At 51.5% G+C, this 22,722-nt stretch overlaps 1 protein-coding gene across 5 annotated transcripts in view; it reads left to right on the top strand.

The window, feature by feature from the left end:
- The window catches only part of CACNA1F (calcium voltage-gated channel subunit alpha1 F), a 562,890-nt gene that overhangs the window by 251,203 nt on the left and 288,965 nt on the right, over window positions 1–22,722 (top strand). For all 5 annotated transcript variants that reach the window (XM_085629889.1, XM_085629888.1, XM_085629886.1 and 2 more), the window contains 3 exons: window positions 4,716–4,761; window positions 9,329–9,374; window positions 11,923–12,043. In XM_085629889.1, the coding sequence (XP_085486015.1) occupies window positions 4,716–4,761; window positions 9,329–9,374; window positions 11,923–12,043 (213 nt within the window). The remainder of the gene's footprint in view (window positions 1–4,715; window positions 4,762–9,328; window positions 9,375–11,922; window positions 12,044–22,722) is intronic.

Below are 22,722 nucleotides of genomic sequence, written 5' to 3'. Positions count from 1 at the left end.
AATGTTCCACATGCGCTGTGAGTAAACCAAGCTAATGTCCCACATGCGCTGTGAGTAAACCAAAATAATGCCCCACATGCTCTGTGAGTAAACCAAACTAATGCCCCACATGCTCTGTGAGTAAACCAAACTAATGTCCCACATGCGCTGTGAGTAAACCAAGCTAATGTCCCACATGCGCTGTGAGTAAACCAAACTAATGTCCCACATGCGCTGTGAGTAAACCGAACTAATGTCCCACATGCTCTGTGATTAAACCAAACTAATGTCCCACATGCGCTGTGAGTAAACCAAGCTAATGTCCCACATGCGCTGTGAGTAAACCAAACTAATGTCCGACATGCGCTGTGAGTAAACCAAGCTTATGTCCCACATGCGCTGTGAGTAAACCAAACTAATGTCCGACATGTGCTGTGAGTAAACCAAACTAATGTCCCACATGCTCTGTGAGAAAACCAAGCTAATGCCCCACATGCGCTGTGAGTAAACCAAACTAATGTCCCACATGCGCCCGGAGTAAACCAAGATAATGCCCCACATGCGCTGTGAGTAAACCAAACTAATGCCGCACATGCTCTGTGAGTAAACCAAACTAATGTCCCACATGCGCTGTGAGTAAACCATGCTAATGTCCCACATGCGCTGTGAGAAAACCAAACTAATGTCCCACATGCGCTGTGAGTAAACCAAGATAATGTCCCACATGCGCTGTGAGTAAACCAAACTAATGCCCCACATGCTCTGTGAGTAAACCAAACTAATGTCCCACATGCGCTGTGAGTAAACCAAGCTAATGTCCCACATGCGCTGTGAGTAAACCAAACTAATGTCCCACATGCGCTGTGAGTAAACCGAACTAATGTCCCACATGCTCTGTGATTAAACCAAACTAATGTCCCACATGCGCTGTGAGTAAACCAAGCTAATGTCCCACATGCGCTGTGAGTAAACCAAACTAATGTCCGACATGCGCTGTGAGTAAACCAAGCTTATGTCCCACATGCGCTGTGAGTAAACCAAACTAATGTCCGACATGTGCTGTGAGTAATCCAAACTAATGTCCCACATGCTCTGTGAGAAAACCAAGCTAATGCCCCACATGCGCTGTGAGTAAACCAAACTAATGTCCCACATGCGCCCGGAGTAAACCAAGATAATGCCCCACATGCGCTGTGAGTAAACCAAACTAATGCCGCACACGCTCTGTGAGTAAACCAAACTAATGCCCCACATGCTCTGTGAGTAAACCAAACTAATGTCCCACATGCGCTGTGAGTAAACCATGCTAATGTCCCACATGCGCTGTGAGAAAACCAAACTAATGTCCCACATGCGCTGTGAGTAAACCAAGATAATGTCCCACATGCGCTGTGAGTAAACCAAACTAATGCCCCACATGCTCTGTGAGTAAACCAAACTAATGTCCCACATGCGCTGTGAGTAAACCAAGCTAATGTCCCACATGCACTGTGAGTAAACCAAACTAATGTCCCACATGCGCTGTGAGTAAACCGAACTAATGTCCCACATGCTCTGTGATTAAACCAAATTAATGTCCCACATGTGCTGTGAGTAAACCAAACTAATGTCCCACATACGCTGTGAGTAAACCAAACTAATGTCCCACATGTGCTGTGAGTAAACCGAACTAATGTCCCACATGCGCTGTCAGCAAACCGAACTAATGTCCCACATGCACTGTGAGTAAACCAAACTAATATCCCACATGCGCTGTGAGTAAACAAAACTAATGTCCCACATGCGCTGTGAGTAAACCGAACTAATGTCCCACATGCGCTGTCAGTAAACCCAGCTAATGTCCCACATGCGCTGTGAGTAAACCAAGCTAATGTCCCACATGCGCTGTGAGTAAACCAAGCTAATGTCCCACATGCGCTGTGAGTAAACCAAGCTAATGTCCCACATGCGCTGTGAGTAAATCAAACTAATGTCCCACATGCGCTGTCAGTAAACCAAGCTAATGTCCCACATGCGCTGTGAGTAAACCAAGCTAATGTCCCACATGCGCTGTGAGTAAACCAAACTAATGTCCGACATGCGCTGTGAGTAAACCAAGCTTATGTCCCACATGCGCTGTGAGTAAACCAAACTAATGTCCGACATGTGCTGTGAGTAAACCAAACTAATGTCCAACATGCTCTGTGAGAAAACCAAGCTAATGCCCCACATGCGCTGTGAGTAAACCAAACTAATGTCCCACATGCGCCCGGAGTAAACCAAGATAATGCCCCACATGCGCTGTGAGTAAACCAAACTAATGCCGCACATGCTCTGTGAGTAAACCAAACTAATGCCCCACATGCTCTGTGAGTAAACCAAACTAATGTCCCACATGCGCTGTGAGTAAACCATGCTAATGTCCCACATGCGCTGTGAGAAAACCAAACTAATGTCCCACATGCGCTGTGAGTAAACCAAGATAATGTCCCACATGCACTGTGAGTAAACCAAACTAATGTCCCACATGCGCTGTGAGTAAACCGAACTAATGTCCCACATGCTCTGTGATTAAACCAAATTAATGTCCCACATGTGCTGTGAGTAAACCAAACTAATGTCCCACATACGCTGTGAGTAAACCAAACTAATGTCCCACATGTGCTGTGAGTAAACCGAACTAATGTCCCACATGCGCTGTCAGCAAACCGAACTAATGTCCCACATGCACTGTGAGTAAACCAAACTAATATCCCACATGCGCTGTGAGTAAACGAAACTAATGTCCCACATGCGCTGTGAGTAAACCGAACTAATGTCCCACATGCGCTGTCAGTAAACCCAGCTAATGTCCCACATGCGCTGTGAGTAAACCAAGCTAATGTCCCACATGCGCTGTGAGTAAACCAAGCTAATGTCCCACATGCGCTGTGAGTAAACCAAGCTAATGTCCCACATGCGCTGTGAGTAAATCAAACTAATGTCCCACATGCGCTGTCAGTAAACCAAGCTAATGTAACACATGCGCTGTGAGTAAACCAAACTAATGTCCCACATGCGCTGTGAGTAAACCAAGCTAATGTCCCACATGCGCTGTGAGTAAACCGAACTAATGTCCCACATGCGCTGTCAGCAAACCAAACTAATGTCCCACATGCACTGTGAGTAAACCAAACTAATATCCCACATGCGCTGTGAGTAAACCAAACTAATGTCCCACATGCGCTGTGAGTAAACCGAACTAATGTCCCACATGCGCTGTGAGTAAACCAAACTAATGTCCCACATGCGCTGTCAGTAAACCAAGCTAATGTCCCACATGCACTGTGAGTAAACCAAGCTAATGTCCCACATGCGCTGTGGGTAAACAAAACTAATGTTCCACATGTGCTGTGAGTAAACCAAACTAATGTCCCACATGCGCTGTGAGTAAACCAAGCTAATGTCCCACATGCGCTGTGAGTAAACCGAACTAATGTCCCACATGCGCTGTCAGCAAACCGAACTAATGTCCCACATGCACTGTGAGTAAACCAAACTAATATCCCCCATGCGCTGTGAGTAAGCAAAACTAATGTCCCACATGCGCTGTGAGTAAACCGAACTAATATCCCACATGCGCTGTGAGTAAATCAAACTAATGTCCCACATGCGCTGTCAGTAAACCAAGCTAATGTCCCACATGCGCTGTGAGTAAACCAAACTAATGTCCCACATGCGCTGTGAGTAAATCAAACTAATGTCCCACATGCGCTGTGAGTAAACCAAGCTAATGTCCCACATGCTCTGTGAGAAAACCAAGCTAATGCCCCACATGCGCTGTGAGTAAACCAAACTAATGTCCCACATGCGCCCGGAGTAAACCAAGATAATGCCCCACATGCGCTGTGAGTAAACCAAACTAATGCCGCACATGCTCTGTGAGTAAACCAAACTAATGCCCCACATGCTCTGTGAGTAAACCAAACTAATGTCCCACATGCGCTGTGAGTAAACCGAACTAATATCCCACATGCGCTGTGAGTAAATCAAACTAATGTCCCACATGCGCTGTCAGTAAACCAAGCTAATGTCCCACATGCGCTGTGAGTAAACCAAACTAATGTCCCACATGCGCTGTGAGTAAATCAAACTAATGTCCCACATGCGCTGTGAGTAAACCAAGCTAATGTCCCACATGCGCTGTGAGTAAACCAAGCTAATGTCCCACATGCGCTGTGAGTAAACCAAACTAATGTCCCACATGCGCTGTGAGTAAACAAAACTAATGTCCCACATGCGCTGTGAGTAAACAAAACTAATGTCCCACATGTGCTGTGAGTAAACCAAACTAAGGTCTCGCACACACTGGACGCATTCTTTCAGCGCGTGTCAGCACTTCCCCCTCAGAGGCCTAGTTCACATGGTGGAGCCAGCGAGCGTTCCGCTTCTCTGGTGGCATCTTCACTGGAACCTCCTCTGCCACAAGGGTGGGTGGGTGAAAAATGTCCATGTTTTTTACCACATTTCCTGTTACCACCCACCTCTGAATGAGGCTACCCCTGACTGGCATGTCACTGGGTGCAGGGGTACAGAGACCACTGCACTGTCCTGCTGCCCAGAATCATAACCTACGGCTGAGGTTCATTGAAGCTTTCCACTTGTCACCTTGTACACATCCGCTTCTCAGAACTGTCTTCCTTCCATACAATGCTTATGTTTAATGTGTTTTTCTCTTTGCTGACTTGGACATCTGTCACCTTTTTATTTTTCACCAGAGATAAGAAAACAGAATCTGAAAAGAGTGAGAACGGCGAGGTGAAGGTGAGAGATGCCCCGTGTCAGGGGGTGCTTCTAGTCACAGTGAGGGGCGTGAAGGGGAATGCTGCGACTCCCTGCAGCCACCTTTCCCTCCATTACCCCATTATCCAATCTGGAGTGTACCTAAAGTACATACAATCAATTTAGAGGAGAAAGCAGATAGACTGGGGTCCTGGATAGCAGGATCCCAGTCAGTCTAAGTCGAAAAGAGTGATATATCAGCAAAAAGTGTGGGTAACCATAGGAAGCAGATCCTACTCTCCTACAGCAAGCACCAATGAAGGCTGTGGGCTTGGGAAGTACTATGCAAGGCTGTGGGCAAGGGAAGTACTATGCAAGGCTGTCAGAGTAGGAGGTACTATGCAAGGCTTTGGGCGTGGGAAGCACCATGCAAGGCTGCGGGTGTGGGAAGTACTATGCAAGGCTGTGGGCAAGGGAAGTACTATGCAAGGTTGTGGGCAAGGGAAGTACTATGCAAGGCTGTCAGAGTGGGAGGTACTATGCAAGGCTTTGGGCGTGGGAAGCACCATGCAAGGCTGCGGGTGTGGGAAGTACTATGCAAGGCTGTGGGCAAGGGAAGTACTATGCAAGGCTGTGGGCGTAGGAAGTACTATGCAAGGCTGTGGGCGTGGGAAGTACCATGCAAGGCTGTGGGGGTGGGAGGTACTATGCAAGGCTTTGGGCGTGGGAAGCACCATGCAAGGCTGCGGGTGTGGGAAGTACCATGCAAGGCTGTGGGCAAGGGAAGTACTATGCAAGGCTGTGGGTGTGGGAAGCACCATGCAAGGCTGTGGGGGTGGGAGGTACCATGTAAGGTTGTGGGCAAGGGAGGTCAAATGCAAGGCTGCAGGTGTGGGAAGTACCATGCAAGGCTGTAGGCGTAGGAAGTACTATGCAAGGCTGTGGGTGTGGGAAGCACCATGCAAGGTTGTGGGCGTGGGAAGTACTATGCAAGACTGTGGGCTTAGAAAGCACCATGCAAGGCTGTGGGCGTGGGAATCACCATGCAAGGCTGTGGGCATGGGAGGTACTATGCAAGGCTTTGGGCGTGGGAAGCACCATGCAAGGCTGCAGGTGTTGGAAGTACCATGCAAGGCTGTGGGCGTGGGAGGTACTATGCAAGGCTGCGGGAGGGGAAAGCACCATGCAAGGCTGTAGGCATGGAGCGTAGAATGCAAGGCTGTAGGCGTAGGAAGTACTATGAAAGGCTGTGGGCGTGGGAAGCACCGTGCAAGGCTGTGGGCGTGGGAAGTACTATGCAAAACTGTGGGTGTGGGAATCACCATGCAAGGCTGTGGGCGTGAGAAGCACCATGCAAAGCTGTGGGCATGGGAGGTACCATGCAAGGCTGCAGATGTGGGAAGTACCATGCAAGGCTGTGGGGGTGGGAGGTACTATGCAAGGCTTTGGGCGTGGGAAGTACCATGCAAGGCTGTGGGCGTGAGAGGTACTATGCAAGGCTGTGGGCGTGGGAAGTACCATGCAAGGCTATGGGCGTGGGAGGTACTATGCAAGGCTGTGGGCGTGGGAAGTACCATGTAAGGCTGTGGGCATGGGAAGCACCGTGCAAGGCTGTGGCCGTGGGAAGTACTATGCAAGACTGTGGGTGTGGGAAGCACCATGCAAGGCTGTGGGTGTGGGAAGCACCATGCAAGGCTGTGGGCGTGGGAAGCACCATGCAAGGCTGTGGGCGTGGGAGGTACCATGCAAGGCTGCAGGTGTGGGAAGTACCATGCAAGGCTGTGGGGGTGGGAGGTACTATGCAAGGCTTTGGGCGTGGGAAGCTTCATGCAAGGCTGCGGGTATGGGAAGTACCATGCAAGGCTGTGGGCGTGGGAGGTACTATGCAAGGCTGTGGGCTTGGGAAGTACCATGTAAGGCTGTGGGCGTGGGAGGTACTATGCAAGGCTGTGGGCTTGGGAAGTACCATGTAAGGCTGTGGGCGTGGGAGGTACTATGCAAGGCTGTGGGCGTGAGAAGTACCATGCAAGGCTGAGGGCGTGGGAAGCACCATGCAAGGCTGTGGGTGTGGGAAGCCCCATGCAAGGCTGTGGGTGTGGGAGGTACCATGCAAGGCTGCAGGTGTGGGAAGTACCATGCAAGCCTGTAGGCGTGGAACGTAGAATGCAAGGCTGTAGGCATAGGAATTACTATGCAAGGCTGTGGGAAGTACTATGCAAGACTGTGGGCTTAGGAAGCACCATGCAAGGCTGTGGGCGTGAGAAGCACCATGCAAGGCTGTGGGCGTCGGAAGTACTATGCAAGGCTGCGGGCGTGGGAAGCACCCTGCAAGGCTGTAGGCGTGGAACGTAGAATGCAAGGCTGTAGGCGTATGAAGTACTATGCAAGGCTGTGGGCGTGGGAAGCACCGTGCAAGGCTGTGGGTGTGGGAAGCACCATGCAAGGCTGTGGGTGTGGGAAGTACTATGCAAGACTGTGGGTGTGGGAAGCACCATGCAAGGCTGTGGGTGTGGGAGGTACCATGCAAGGCTGCAGGTGTGGGAAGTACCATGCAAGGCTGTGGGGGTGGGAGGTACTATGCAAGGCTTTGGGCATGGGAAGCACCATGCAAGGCTGTGGAGGTGGGAGGTACCATGCAAGGCTGTGGGCAAGGGAAGTACTATGCAGGGCTGTGGGTGTGGGAAGCACCATGCAAGGCTGTGGGCGTGGGAAGTACCATGCAAGGCTGTGGGCAAGGGAAGTACTATGCAAGGCTGTGGGAAGCACCATGCAAGGTTGTGGGCAGCACCATGCAAGGCTGTGGGCGTGGGAGGTACTATGCAAGGTTGCAAGTGTGGGAAGTACCATGCAAGGCTATAGGCGTGGAACGTAGAATGCAAGGCTGTAGGCGTAGGAAGTACTATGCAAGGCTGTGGGCGTGGGAGGTACCATGCAAAGCTGCAGGTGTGGGAAGTACCATGCAAGGCTGTGCGCGTGGGAGGTACTATGCAAGGCTTTGGTCGTGGGAAGCACCATGCAAGGCTGCAGGTGTGGGAAGTACCATGCAAGGCTGTGGGTGTGGGAGGTACCATGCAAGGCTGTGCGCGTGGGAGGTCCATACAAGGTTGCAGGTGTGGGAAGTACCATGCAAGGCTGTGAGGGTGGGAGGTACTATGCAAGGCTTTGGGCATGGGAAGCACCATGCAAGGCTGTGGGCGTGGGAGGTACCATGCAAGGCTGCAGGTGTGGGAAGCACCATGCAAGGCTGTGAGGGTGGGAGGTACTATGCAAGGCTTTGGGCATGGGAAGCACCATGCAAGGCTGTGGGCGTGGGAGGTACCATGCAAGGCTGCAGGTGTGGGAAGTACCATGCAAGGCTGTGAGGGTGGGAGGTACTATGCAAGGCTTTGGACGTGGAAGCACCATGCAAGGCTGTGGGCGTGGGAGGTACCATGCAAGGCTGTGCGCGTGGGAGGTACTATGCAAGGCTTTGGTCGTGGGAAGCACCATGCAAGGCTGCAGGTGTGGGAAGTACCATGCAAGGCTGTGCGCGTGGGAGGTACTATGCAAGGCTTTGGTCGTGGGAAGCACCATGCAAGGATGCAGGTGTGGGAAGTACCATGCAAGGCTGTGGGTGTGGGAGGTACCATGCAAGGCTGCAGGTGTGGGAAGTACCATGCAAGGCTGCGGGTGTGGGAAGCACCATGCAAGGCTGCAGGTGTGGGAAGTACCATGCAAGGCTGTGGGCGTGGGAGGTACCATGCAAGGCTGCAGGTGTGGGAAGTACCATGCAAGGCTGTGCGCGTGGGAGGTACTATGCAAGGCTTTGGTCGTGGGAAGCACCATGCAAGGCTGTGGGCGTGGGAGGTACCATGCAAGGCTGCAGGTGTGGGAAGTACCATGCAAGGCTGTGCGCGTGGGAGGTACTATGCAAGGCTTTGGTCGTGGGAAGCACCATGCAAGGCTGCAGGTGTGGGAAGTACCATGCAAGGCTGTGCGCGTGGGAGGTACTATGCAAGGCTTTGGTCGTGGGAAGCACCATGCAAGGCTGCAGGTGTGGGAAGTACCATGCAAGGCTGTGGGTGTGGGAGGTACCATGCAAGGCTGCAGGTGTGGGAAGTACCATGCAAGGCTGCGGGTGTGGGAAGCACCATGCAAGGCTGCAGGTGTGGGAAGTACCATGCAAGGCTGTGCGCGTGGGAGGTCCATACAAGGTTGCAGGTGTGGGAAGTACCATGCAAGGCTGTGAGGGTGGGAGGTACTATGCAAGGCTTTGGGCATGGGAAGCACCATGCAAGGCTGTGGGCGTAGGAGGTACCATGCAAGGCTGCAGGTGTGGGAAGCACCATGCAAGGCTGTGAGCATGGGAAGCACCATGCAAGTCTGTGGGCGTGGGAAGCACCATGCAAGGCTGTGGGAGGTACAATGCAAGGGTGTGGGCGTGGAACGTACCATGCACGGCTGTGGGCGTGGGAGGTAGAATGCGAGACTGTAGGCATGGGAAGCACCAAAGGAAGAGGGCTGAACATACCCGTGTCATCCTTACTTGCTGTCACTGTGCAGACGTGTACACTGTATATTTGCCTCTTGATTCTCAACGAAGCCTTTCATTTTACTTCTTCTTTCACAGGTCCCTTTGGAAGAGGAAGAGGCTGAGGAAGAAGAGAGTTCCGAAGGTGCGGGGCTTCCTTGCATTGAGTTGAAATATAGACACATCCAGTTTGTGCTTGAGACCCCTCGTCTGTCATGAAGGGAAACTGACATTTTATTTTTCTGCTCGTGGGAAGGAGTTCTCTGATTTCCTTGGCCTGGGGTCACGGCTACTTCCCCCTGATCATAGGGTCATTTTGGCTTTTTGGATGTAGTTGAAGCCAAGGCGGTGAAGAAACAACATTCTAATCCTGAGGGGATTTTACTGGTTGGTGGGTTGGCAATCCCAGCCCTTGTACTTTAGGACAGGGGTGTTGGTTTCAGGGACAGCTCAGATTGTGGTGAGCTCAGACAGGAGGTTCAAGAGATGCTTTCCACACTGACCTCCTTACTGCGAGGCGAGGAGACCGAGACTGACCTCAATGTCAGATTGCTGGATACAAGGCTGCCTTATCTTAATTCAACCTCTTGCCTCTTTCTTCTGCCACACTATTCTTCCTTTCTCTTTATCACACTCTTGCATGCTCTTTTCCATACCTCCTTTTCCCCATTGTCACTGTTTTCCTGTCTTTCTCTTCCCATTCCTTTCCCGCCTTTAACTCTCTTGCTCTGGCTCAACGTCTCAAGAGTGAGTGTTGGTGCCTACCACCCACAACCACCGGCCCCAAGTAAGCACTGGCTTTGAGGCTTGCAACATTTGTCTCTGGAATGGTCCTCGGTGCCAGAGGTGGCCCCACTCCAGTGTGGCTGATACTCCTCTGCTCTCACGCTGCTCCCCAAAAATAATCTCTCATTGAGAAGCTGCACTCAGAACAGCCCCATATCTGCAGAGAGCACGCTGTCTCCAGGCTGTCCGAGCGTCCTCCATCTAGGTGTGGAATCCTGGGCCTCCATGATGATGGCACCAGGATGACGCCCCGTCCTCCATATTAGCTCTGGCTTTGCCTCAGGGCAGAGTGACTTGGAAAGCCCCGAGCCCCTGAAGTGAAGGCGACAGCACTCGGGCTCTCTGGGTGCAAAGACGCCCAGCAAAGCGCCTGCTCATCGGCTGCACTGGACGCTTCAAGGCGCCCAACAATACTGAGGTGGAAGGCGGTGGACCCAGGGGTAGCGTTGGCAATAGGCCTCATTCATGCACTCATTCACCTTTAGCAAAACAAGTTCTATAATATGGCAGACCCACAAATCCCATTTTTCACATCAAAGCCTTGTGACAAACGTATTGGCACCCTGGCCATGCTTTAGTAGACACCCCAACTGCGGTCACGCCGTAGCTCCTAACAGGAGACCCCTCAACCACACTAACGAGGACCAATCTGGTTGTTTGCGGCCAGGGTCGGACTGGAACTAAAAACAGGCCCAGACACTGGGACAAAGTGCACCACATTCATCGATCGTGGCCTTTCACAAAATGCCACTAGGGCATTTTGTGGGGCAACTTGTGGTACAGCCGGTTTTTAAAGCTTGCAATTCTTAGAGCATTGGCCAAGACAGCAAACACTGCAGCTCTGAGAGGTCAGCGCTTCTTTGCAGTCCGTCTTTGGGGCTGGTCACAAAGGTAACTTACACTTGGGAGTAATTTGCATGTGTAAGCTTACTCTTACACTTTTCAGCAACTTTATACATGTGGCTATTCACAAAATCCAAGTGTATACTTAGTCAAAATATAGATTTACACGTCTCCACCCCCTGATAAAGGGGTGTAGCCACATTTATGAGTAGAAGTTACTACTGCCAGAAAGAAACAGTAGTAACTCCAACTCAACACATGGTCCAGCATTAATACTTCAACACACTCTCATAGAAAATACTGGAGACGGGCTTAAAATTAAAAATCATAGAGAATTTTAAATTAATTTAAATTACTTAAAATAGTTAACAATATAAATAAATATTATTTAATGTTTAAAACATCTCAAAATTAGAATTTTTAAATTTAATTATAAAATATTTTACCAACTTTTTGAAGTAATGTAAAGCTAGTTTTTATAAAATATAATCAAACGTTTAATTAATTCTGCACATCATTTTTAATATTTATTAATGCATACATTTATAAAAAATTGGGTGAGAATATATTTTTTATTTTAAACTTCAGAAGATTTATTTTCTTTAATATATTTAAATTATTACATTTTTAATTCACAAGTTAATAGCGCTGTAGCATTTTAATCTTGTTCTGTAGTTAAAATATGTAAAATTAATTTACAATAATATCTGACCTAACAATGATGTACTCATTTATTGCAAAGTTTTACAAACTTTTCTAACGTTCCCTATACTTTACCATAGAGAGATCTCCACCTTGACTGTGAAGTCGCCCTATGCTACAGTACATAGAAATGTAAAAACGTGTATTTACCTTAGATAAACTTGTTAAAAATAAATGTGTAGAAGAGGTGAAAGATAGCTTGTGCAGGAGGCTCGCCACCTCCAGTACAGGTGGACTCCCACCCCGTGCTCACAGAAAGTCCTTGGAGGGCTGTTCCCTGTCTATCCGTTCTGCAGCGCTGCCGTGCCGGCGGCAGGGGTTCAGCCTCCTGTCTTGACCGCTGCTCTTGTTCCTTCTTCCAGGTGATGACGAGGACAGCCTCCCAGAGTCACACATGGACAAACTGGCGGACTTCGCACCCAAGGAGAAGGTGGTGCCCATTCCAGAAGGAAGTGCCTTCTTCATCCTTAGCAGCACCAACCTGTGAGTACCTTGCACGTCCTTGTATTGTAGTGTATTGCAGGCAGCGTGTGTCTAGAGACAACTGCTCTTCCGTAGGATGCGTGCTGCACTGTGCAGAGTGTGTGCTTGGAAGAGTGTTTGTTGTCTTTGCTGTAAGCCTATGTGGAAAGTGCTTTCATGTCGGGCGTGATGGCCACCAAGGTGCGGGTATCATGGGACGGAGGGCTTGGCGTGTGTTGGATGAGGGAATGTGTGGTATACACATGCATTTTATAGTGTTATGGTATGATGGCAGCTCTGGTTGGCTGTGCATGTCCCATTCTCATGTTTGCAACTTTTACGTACTCAATCCAGCGTTCTATGCTTGCTGCGGCAGGGGGTGTAGCACTCTGAGATTATTGATCTGGGGGAGGTAACATGGGTAGAGCGCTGTTAAATGTGTTAGCAGTTGGTAGGACTTGGTGACCCGACTCCTTTGTGCCGTTGTCAAGAAGTGTGGTTTGGCACTATGCACTGTGCAGTGTTCATCAATTGTGTCAGTGACGTTGTTGGATTCAGTGCTCAGAGTCTGTCTTCTGATTGGGGCCTGTGGGGAGGACTGCCTTAGAGCCCTCCTGTGAATAGCAGTAACGCACATCTGTTCAAAGGAAACCAGTTATTACTTGTGTCCGCTTCCTTCCATTGGCAGCATGGGTCACTAGGCCCGGGATATGCCAGACCCGTTAATGATGGAGATGAACTTCTGAGATAGTGTATGATAGATACCATATAATGACGTAGAGATGATATTGTATTTAGACACAGAGGACCGTTAGAATGACTAAAGTTCTCCAACAGTGGCTTTTTTATTTATTCACATGCTTGAGTCGTATCCCATCATCAGGCTAGGAATCGCCGGTACATTAAAATAGCAGTATACAGTGTAAAATATATCATGTAAAATGGCCATAGACCTGAAACAACATGGTGTGTTTAGTACCACATCCACCTCATTTGAAAGAACCCAAACTTCAGCCAATGAGGTGGAAGCTTAAGCTCTCCTACTCCCCCTAGAGGCCACCGTAGCTCAGATTTCTATCACACGTTATGTATGAGACAGTCCCCTGCCAGAGCTCTACGCTAACCTTTCAGTGAACCTGAAATTGTGCCCATTTTGGTCCGCCCCGGATTTGAACCAGCCCTATCTTCAGCAGTATTGTGAGTTGTTTTTAGGGAAGATTGTTACAATTTCTGGGCCAGGAAGATCTTTTGGTCTGACAAGCAACTATCACCGACTCTCACCATGGCTGACAAAGAGAAGAGATCTCTTTTTATGAAAAACAGAGAATTGTCCTCCTTCTAAACGAGATGCGCTCTCTTCAGGGGAAGATTCCACGAGAAGTGCTCCTACAAGCACTTCGATGAAGGCAGTGCACAAGAGGAGACTTTTACAGTTTCCAGGGCTGGATCTATTTGGGACAGCGCTTGCAGCCACCCCCTCTGCTGACAAACCAGAGTCTAAGCGCTACAGACATTCAAGTGTGACAAAGAAGATGAATTATTAACAGGAAATCTCGTTGACATCGAGACTGTTGACGTTAAAGTCTTTGGCTTCATTGTCGACTTCACAGGTGACAACACTGTCGGCAGTGAGAGTTTTGTTGATGAAGGCACCCTCAACATCGAGCATGCTGTCGACGGCAAAGATCATACCGTCAATGATCACCATTTCATCAACAGCAAAGACCATTACGTCGATGATGACCATACCGTCGACTACAGCGCCACTGCTGCTGACGATGACGCTACTGTTAACGACGATAACCATACCATTCACGACAATGGCCATACCCTTGACAACGATGGCTATACCCTTGACGGTGATGGCCATACCATGACCATACTGTCAACTGCATCATCATTGGATCCACACAGTCAATGAAAAACATAAGTGAAGATGTTTTTTTCACCTTTAAGAGTGATGGAAGCGCCTCCAGTGCAATTATTGCAGTCAGATCAAGAAGAAGAGACTAGTGATTATGCCTCACCGACAGCTTACAGCCCCACGCAGTGAATGTGAGATATGGCCCAGATATTAAAGAGCGTACAATGGACGATGAGGAGTCCTACTGTGAATATGTGTGTCGGCAGGAGTACAAGGCTGGAAGTGCTCGAATGGATTTAAGGCAGAAACCACCTCGATATTACAGGTTGAGCCAGATGGGGTCCAAGTGTCAATGGCCTTCTTATCAACATTTCAACAAATGATGGATACTTTTACTAAATTATTGCAGCAGCATCGATCTAATAATCCTAGCATAGGGTGACCTGACGCTTCTGTCCTCCCACCTCCTGAACCTTCTCCTTTACCAGTTTCACGTCCTAGGCAGCCATCACCGCTGCCTCCTCCTCCAACGCCAAGGGGGTCAGTCCGTGATTTTTTTCTAATGTAGAAGGAGAGGAAGGTGAGCTAGCATCAGACGGCGATGGAGGGGATGATAATGGCCGAGATGTCATTGTCCCAAGTGGAAACGATGGGCCAGTTCCACAAGATGCTCCAGATGATGTCTCTAAATTTCATTTGTTGATTGAAAGAGCGACGAAGAAATTCAACCTGCTAATGACCTCGGCAGATCAGCCATGTTTTCTATATGACTTTAAAGAGCAACCTCGGAAATACGTTAAATCCATACCTATTCTTGATTATGTCTGGTCAGAAGGTCTAAAATTAATGAAGTCACCTGCTACCATTCCAACTGTGATGCCTCATCTGGTAAAGAAGTACGGAGCTCTGGTTCCAGCTCTGGCTTGCATCACTGGTCATACTTTTTTTTTTTTTTGAAACCGTGTATTACAATCTCAAATAGTTACAAGTATGGGCCTACAACCGTCTGGCCGGCCGCTAGAGTAGCAGTAGCATATGACATACATACAGAAAAATCTCTTGGCGGTGCAAAAAGGGGTAAATCAGGAGATATCAGTAGTGCAGGCCCCTTAACTCCAAACCAACAATACGGTTTCCTTTTGTCAAAACACAACAACACAAAAACAACCACACCCGCAAGGCAACCCGCAATCCCAAGTGACAGCACGCGCTCCTGAAGTGGGGGACCCCAACCAATCGCCAAACTCTGAAGAGGGGAATGAGAACAGATCAGGGACTGGGGAACCACGTGCCCATGGCTGGGGGAGGGGGTCGGCTAGGGGGACGGAGCTGGTGAAGCAGCCGGCAGCAGCGGCGGCTCGCAAATACCCCCGCGATAGGCGTTCCAGGGGCCCCAGATTTTCACCCACGCCCCAGGCTTACCCCTCGCAACATACACCACCTTTTCACGAAACATACACCAATCCATGTGTTCTTTCCAGGCCGACACCGCCGGAGACCTCTGGGATCCCCACAATTGAGCAATGTCACGCTTAGCGATCATGTATCCCAGAGTCACCCACCGCGTCTGCGGAACCGAGTAGTCAGTTGGCTCCCACACATTCAGCAAGCATCTCCTCGCTTCAGGCAACAGCACGACACGCGTAACCACTCGCAGGACCTCATGCACACCACGCCAGAATCGCTCCACCTTTGGGCATTCCCACAGAATATGCAAGAAAGTTGCCAAAGCACCACAGCCACGCTTACACAGTCCATCCTCAGCTAAGCCCATACGTAGGAGCCTTGGCCCCGTCACGTAGACCCGGTGGAGGATCTTAAGCTGGACGAAGCGAAGGCGAGCCGGGATGGCCACCTCCTTCGGAGAGGCCACCGCGGACATCCAGTCCTCGTCGTCCAACTCCAGCCCATCGGCAACCCAGGCCTCGCGGAGGCCAGTCAGCAGGCCCGATCGGTCGTTAATCAGTTTTTTATATATAAGGGAGATCGTGCTGTCTGGGACATGGCCATCCAGCACTCTGTCCTCCAGGGGGGAAGACTCCGGAATGGACGCGACATCCGGGAAGACGGAGCCCAGCGCGTGTCGGACTTGTAAGTACCGGAAGTACTCACTGCCTTGCAACTGAAACTCCGTCTGCAGCATCTCGAAAGTTTTGAATCCCCCCCTCGTCCAGAGATCTCCCACTGTGCTGATGCCGATCGTGTCCCATTTCTCGAAGCCCTTCGAGGTCCACAAGGAGCCCAACCTCGCCGATGCATATAGCGGTGACGCCCGGGTCAAACGGTCCTTCCACCCCATAGCTGCGTTAGCCGCGTGCCATACACGCACCATGACATGCGTCGGTCCCGTCAGGCGAGGGTCCGGCGCGCCAGAGTAAAGCGCCCGATTGTAGTCGCCACCGGGCAGGAGCATCTTGTCCATTTCAAATGCCGGGTTCAGGGCGGGCCCGTAAAGGCCATGATTAATCGCAGCTAGCTGGGAGGCCCAGTAATACCGTTTAATATCCGGGAGGGCAACCCCCCCATCGTACCACGGGAGCGTCAATTTAGCCAAGGCGATACGTGGCCTCCCATCCCAGAACAGGCGACGCTGCAAACTCTCCACCTCTCGGAAGTAGCGCGCCGGAACCAAATCCATAGTGTTCTGGAGAGCGTACAGAAAGCGCGGCAACGACATCATTTTAAACAAGGCCGCTCGGCCAAGCGGCGAAAGCGGCAGACGCCGCCAACGCACCACGTCCTCCTTCAAGCGCTGGAGGGGGGGCAGCAAATTCCGCTCGTAGCGGGCCTCCGGGTCCAGAGTAATATATATACCCAGGTACCGAAACCCCTGGGAGGCGATCTGGATCGGACAGTCCCGTGGTAGGACCGGAGCCTCCCCGGCAAGCACATATACACAGGATTTCGCCCAGTTGATGACGAGGCCTGAGTTGCGACCGAATGAGCGCAAAACATCAACTAGGACGATCAGTGATTTACGCGGGGAGGCGAGATATAGAAGGATATCATCAGCGTAGAGGGACACACGGTCCTCATGCTCGGGGGTCCAACGGAGACCACGGATGGAAGGGTGCCACCGCAGCCACTCCGCCAGGGGCTCCAGGGCCAGTGCAAACAGGAGAGGCGACAGGGGGCAGCCCTGTCGCGTACCCCGTCCCAGTGCGAATGGGGCCGAAACTCGTCCATTCACCACCACCTGCGCCAATGGGCCGGAATACAACAACTTGACCCAGCTGATGAAGCCCGGTCCGAAGCCAAACTTCGCCAGCATCGCCCAAATGTATGGCCACTCAAGCGTATCAAACGCCATGGTGGCGTCCAAGGACGCCAAGATGGCCGGTTCCCGCACGAACGGGACACGCGCGAGCACCCCGTGCAAGCGTCGCAGATTAAGGGCCGTGTTACGATGGGGTATGAAGCCGGACTGGTCTTGGTGGACCAAGTCGCCCACCACGCCGACCAGCCGGTTGGCCAGCACCTTGGCGAGGATTTTGGGCTCCGCATTCAAGAGCGAGATAGGCCTATAGGATGTGACCCGCTCACGGGGTCTCCCCTCCTTGTGGATCACCACGATCGTGGCCAGACGCTGGTCCGGCGGAAGGGAACCCCGCGAGCAGGCCGCCAGGAACATCGCGCGCAGGTGGGGCGCCAGCACATCCGGTCGCAGCTTGTACAGCTCGATAGGAATGCCATTGGGGCCCATGGCCTTGCCAGATGCGACCGAGCGGATAGCAAGGGCAATTTCGTCCGAGGTGGGAGGAGCGTCCAGCGAATCCCTGTCCTCCACCGAAAGGGAGGGCAGCGCGATGTCCCGAAGCAGGGCATGGGAATCCTCCTCCGAGCAGGGAGAAACCGGGGAATATACCTCGCGGAAATAATCCGCGAAGCAGGAGACAATGGCGTCCGGCTCGGTGACACATACACCATCCATCCTCTCGATCAACGGAACCACACGACTCGCTCTCTCCTTTTTATCCAACCACGCTATCAATTTACCAGCCTTATCACCCACATCATACAGTCGCCCCTGTTGCTCTCTACTGAGGCCCCTGGCCGCCTCCGTGACGAGGGCCCTATAGGCCGCCTGCTTGAGGTGTAGAACATGCAATGTGGCATCCGTCACCCCGCTCCCCAGGTCACCCTCTAGTTCAGTAATTTCGGCCTCCACCCGGGTTACCTCCTCCCGCTCGCGCCTCCGGGCATGGGAGATAAAGGAGAGGGCCTCCCCCCTAAGAACTACCTTAAAAGCCTCCCAAAGGGAGATGGCAGAAGGGACAGACCCCACATTCTCCTCAAAGTACCGCTGCAAGGATTTGATCAATTCGGCTCGAATAGTGGGGTCGCGCAGGTACCAGGCATTGATTGGGGCTACCCTGCCCTCCCCCCTCGGGAAGACACCAAGATGCAGCAGTAGTGGGGAGTGATCTGAAATACCCCGCGCCAAATGGCGCACCTCTCCCACCCTCCCACCATAGGCCGCAGGAACAAGGCTATAATCAAGCCGCGAGAGGCTACCATGGGCACCCGAGTGGAAGGTGTATTGCAGCTGCGCGGGATGCTTTAGTCGCCAGCAATCCACCAATCCTAGTGTATCTAAGAGGCCGGACAGCCACGCCTGTGCCCGGGGGAGGTCCCTGGGGGGATGACGATCCATAGACCCTGAAGCCACCGCATTGAAGTCCCCCCCAACTACCAGAAGCCCATCCGGGAGGTCAAGGAGGAGGCGCCCCAGGTCCGCAAACGTGGTAGATTGCAACCCCGGCGGAACGTACACTGATACAAAAACGACCACTCTGCCCTCCATTCTACCCACCAAGACAGTGTAACGTCCCCTCTCATCATGGCGCACCTCGTCAATCTCCAATGGGAGCGAGTTCTTAATCATGATGCCCACCCCCCGCGAGCCCGAGGTGAAGCCCGAATGGGCCACCAAGCGATAGCCTCTCCGATTCATGGCATGAAAGGAATTACCTATAAGGTGTGTCTCCTGCAGGAAAATCACATCTGGTGAAATTCGTTTCAGATACTGCAGGACCACACCACGCTTAATCCTATCCCCCAGTCCGTTAACGTTCCATGATAACACAGTCAGGTCCCTACCCCCCATCAAACATGGAAGCCATCAATCGTCCCCCAAAGAGCATCTCAAAAACAACAATACAGTAAAGGGTTCGCCTTGCGGTGCAAACAAACAACACTCCACCCCCACCCACCCATCCCAACAGAACTCCCCCCTCCCTGCACCCCTGCATGAGCCCAGACAGCCCCCCCAAAGTGCAGTGTGCCTGTCGCCCCATAGATGAAAAACTAACTAGTCCCCCAGAGGAGGAGGGAAAGCCCCCAACGGACCCCGTACGACCTCCATAGGAGGGGAACATACACGATCAGTGAATGGTAACCAAAATGTTGTCCAGAGCAAGGCCTACTATTCACCCCTCAGTTCTGATCTGGCGCGCCCTCCCCGCCAACCGCACCCCCCCCACCCCCCCGGCCCCGATCCCCAGGCAGAGTATCCAACCAGTCCCCAGCCGCCTCGGGACGGTCAAAAAAGTGCGTGCGACCATCCACCTCCACCCTCAGCTTAGCTGGAAAAAGCATTGAGTACTTAAGGTTCATGTCCCGTAGGCGACGTTTAACTCCGAGAAAACTCAGTCTCTGCTTTTGGACCGTCGGAGTAAAGTCAGGGTAGAAATTCACGTCCATATTATCAAGCTTGACCGGTCCCTGTAGCCTGGAAGTCTGCAAGATAGCGTCTCTGTCCCGAAAGTTAAAAATCCGGGCAATGAGAGGCCGCGGCGGAGCTCCGACCTTAGGTCTTCCTCCGGGGACTCTGTGAGCACGTTCCACCGCAAAAAGTTTACTCAGCCCCCGGGGCTGGAGATGGGTGAGGATCAGGTCTTCCACAAACAAATCTGCCGCCTCCTCCTCCCGTCCCTCCGGCACCCCGACAATACGAACGTTGTTCCTCCGGGCCCGACCCTCGGCGTCCTCCAATCGACGGTCCATCATGACGCTCGCCTGGCCAAGCCGGTGCACCTCCTTTTGAAGGGCCGCCACGTCTGTAGTGAGACTTGAGGTGGTGTGGGCCAGGGAATCGACCCGGTCATTTGTTTTAGACAAGTCGGCTCTCACCAGGCCCACCTCCACCAGGGCCGAGTCTATCTTCTGCGCCAGAGTATCAAAGCGCTGGTCCACCGAGGCCTTCATTTCGGCAATGGCGCCCATGACGTCCCGGAGGGTCAGATCCGCGGGTTGAGCAGACGCCTCAGCCGGGCCCGCGGGGGATGTACGCTGTGCCTCTGGGGATCCCTTCTGGAGGGTGTAGCGGTCCATACTGTTTGACTGATGTGCCGGGCCGCGGCGGGTCGATTTCACCTTGGCCCGGTCGCCATCTTGCTTTGTGGACATGTCGCACTCCCAAAGTCGTGCCAATCTCCTCGAAAGGGCCGATAAACCAGTTCACGGGGTCCGGGGGGGGGGGTGACCACTGCACCGCAGGACAACTCACAGCCGGCGGGTCAGCCGGGCACAGGGGCAAGGCCACACCACCGCACCCCGCTCCGCAACCCTACCTCGCTTGAGGGCAAGGAGGGCGCAAAAGCGAAAGTGAAAGCGCGGGGTACGCGAGTCGCCCAGCCCTGCCCGCCGTTGTTGTTCGCTTTGTCCCCGGATCTCCAATCCGGGGGGCCGGCGCGGAGAAGGCCGCAATCTTCGATCAGTGCTCCCACCAGTGTCCGGGGTCCGATTCGAAAACGGAAAACGGGTGCCGCCTCAGCTCGGGTACACAGACACAGTCCCCTCGTCAAAGACAGGATATAATCAGGATTAATTCAGGAGGTCGCGGAGGTCCTCGGGAGCTTCGCACCTACGCGGCCATCTTGGTTGCGCGCTAGGCTCCTCCCCCCACTGGTCATACTTGACTGGATTACGCAATCACTTCAGTAGCTCAGAGAAGAACCAAGACCCCAATAATGCTATCATGTACCCCGCCAGGCACGGTTAGCAAACATATTGACAATCTGGGTCAGAGAATTGCTTCTTTGGCAGCAACCACAATTAAGGCAGCCAGTGCCCCGGTGATACTAGGTTGTTACCATCACCATATGCGGCATGACATAGCTCAGTTACTGGGTCTTATCCCTGAGGGTAAGAGAGAAACAGTGACAGCTATCCTAAAGGAAGGAGAACTCACCTCTTCTTTCATTATTGACACGGCGATGGATACTTCAAATTCAGGTTTTTGCCGGTTTGCGGGAGGAACTGTGCTAAGTAGGCAAGGCTGGTCAAAATCCACAGCCTTTGGTACTGATGTCCAGTCTAAGATCTTAGACATGCCTTTTGATGGAATAACTCTTTTTGGTAAACTTGTTGATGAAGCCCTGTAAGGCCTTAAAACCGACACTGATACACAAGGGCTTTAGCACTGTTGCAGTATCGCAGATTTGGGTCATCTACTTTTCGTGGCTCATGGCGATCCCAAAATTCAGAGCAGGATTCAACCAGTAGGGAGGTCAAGGATGCCCTTATTATCCTCAAAGACACCTTCAAGGATAGTCCTTTAATCAAAACCAAAGACAAACATATGAGAGGCCTGCAGGAAGAAAGAGAGGTTCCTCAAAAGTACGAATCAATGACAATCAGAATAGACTGTCTTCCCAGCTCACATCCCCTTTTCCCTCTGGCCACAGAAGTTAGGGAGGGATTTCCCTTTTTACTCCCACATAGAAGAATATAACGTCCGACAAATGGATTTTTAAAATTGTCCAGCCTGGCCATACGTTGGAGTTCATCCAGAGACCCCCAGTTTGTCTGCCAAGAAAGGATCATCATCCTAACTCGAAGGAGCTGCAAACGGAAATTCTCAAGTTTCTTTCCAAGTGACCCATAGAAATGACCCCCAAGTCACAAAGGAATTGAGGCTTCTATTCCAGGTTCTTCCTATTAAAAAACAAAATTGGTCAATGGAGGCCGATACTGGACCTCAGAGAACTGAACAAGTTTCTGAAGAAACAGTCATTTCGGACGCTTACTCTGCAAGAAGTCCTCCTGATTATGCAGGAAGGGGAGTTTGTAATCTCCCTGGACCTTTGGGATGCTTACTTCCACATACTCATTCACCACAAACACAGGAGGTACCTTCGATTCTCAGTAGTGGGTCAGCACTACCAGTTCAAGGCGCTCCCTTCTGGGCTCAAATCGTCGCAGAGAATATTCACCAAATGCCTCATTCCAGTTGCCGCTTGTCTTAGGACGGAAGGTCACCAAGAGTTCCCATACCTGGATGACTGATTAATCAAAGCGTCATCCAGAGAACAAGAAAAAGCTTCCACGAAGGCTTGCATCAATCTTTTCCGGAGACTAGGCCTCACTTTGGACGAGGAGGAATCTTCTTTGGTGCCCCAAACAAAGATCCAAATTCTGGGCAAAATACTCAACACTCAGTTGTGGAAAGCCTTTCCATCGGCAGAAAGAATGAGAATGTTAAAGACCATGTCAAATACTATTGTTGGAAACCAATCAATCAAAGTGAGGCAATACAAGCCCCTGATGGGTATGATGGCATCATGTAGAGGTCTCATTCCATTTTGCAGGCTTTGTATGAGAGCTGTTCCACTAGAGCTGGATCTGCAATGAAGGCAGGTGGAAGGCTCGTGGGAAGATATGGTCTGCGTCACAAGGCGCTTGAAAGAAGCTCTGATCTGGTGTGGAATTCCAGAAAACCTAACTGCAGGTCTCTCTTTCCTACCAATAACAGAAAGGTTATTACTCACCACGGATGGGGAGCCCACCTGCAAGAGCTTTTAACCAGAGGTCTCTGGTCAGATGCAGACAAGAA

Source organism: Triturus cristatus, chromosome 10 (genome assembly GCF_964204655.1).
Source record: "Triturus cristatus chromosome 10, aTriCri1.1, whole genome shotgun sequence".
NCBI classification, from domain to species: domain Eukaryota; kingdom Metazoa; phylum Chordata; class Amphibia; order Caudata; family Salamandridae; genus Triturus; species Triturus cristatus.
The sequence above is the reverse complement of the archived record's forward strand: the minus strand, read 5'-3'. Positions and strand labels throughout refer to the sequence as shown.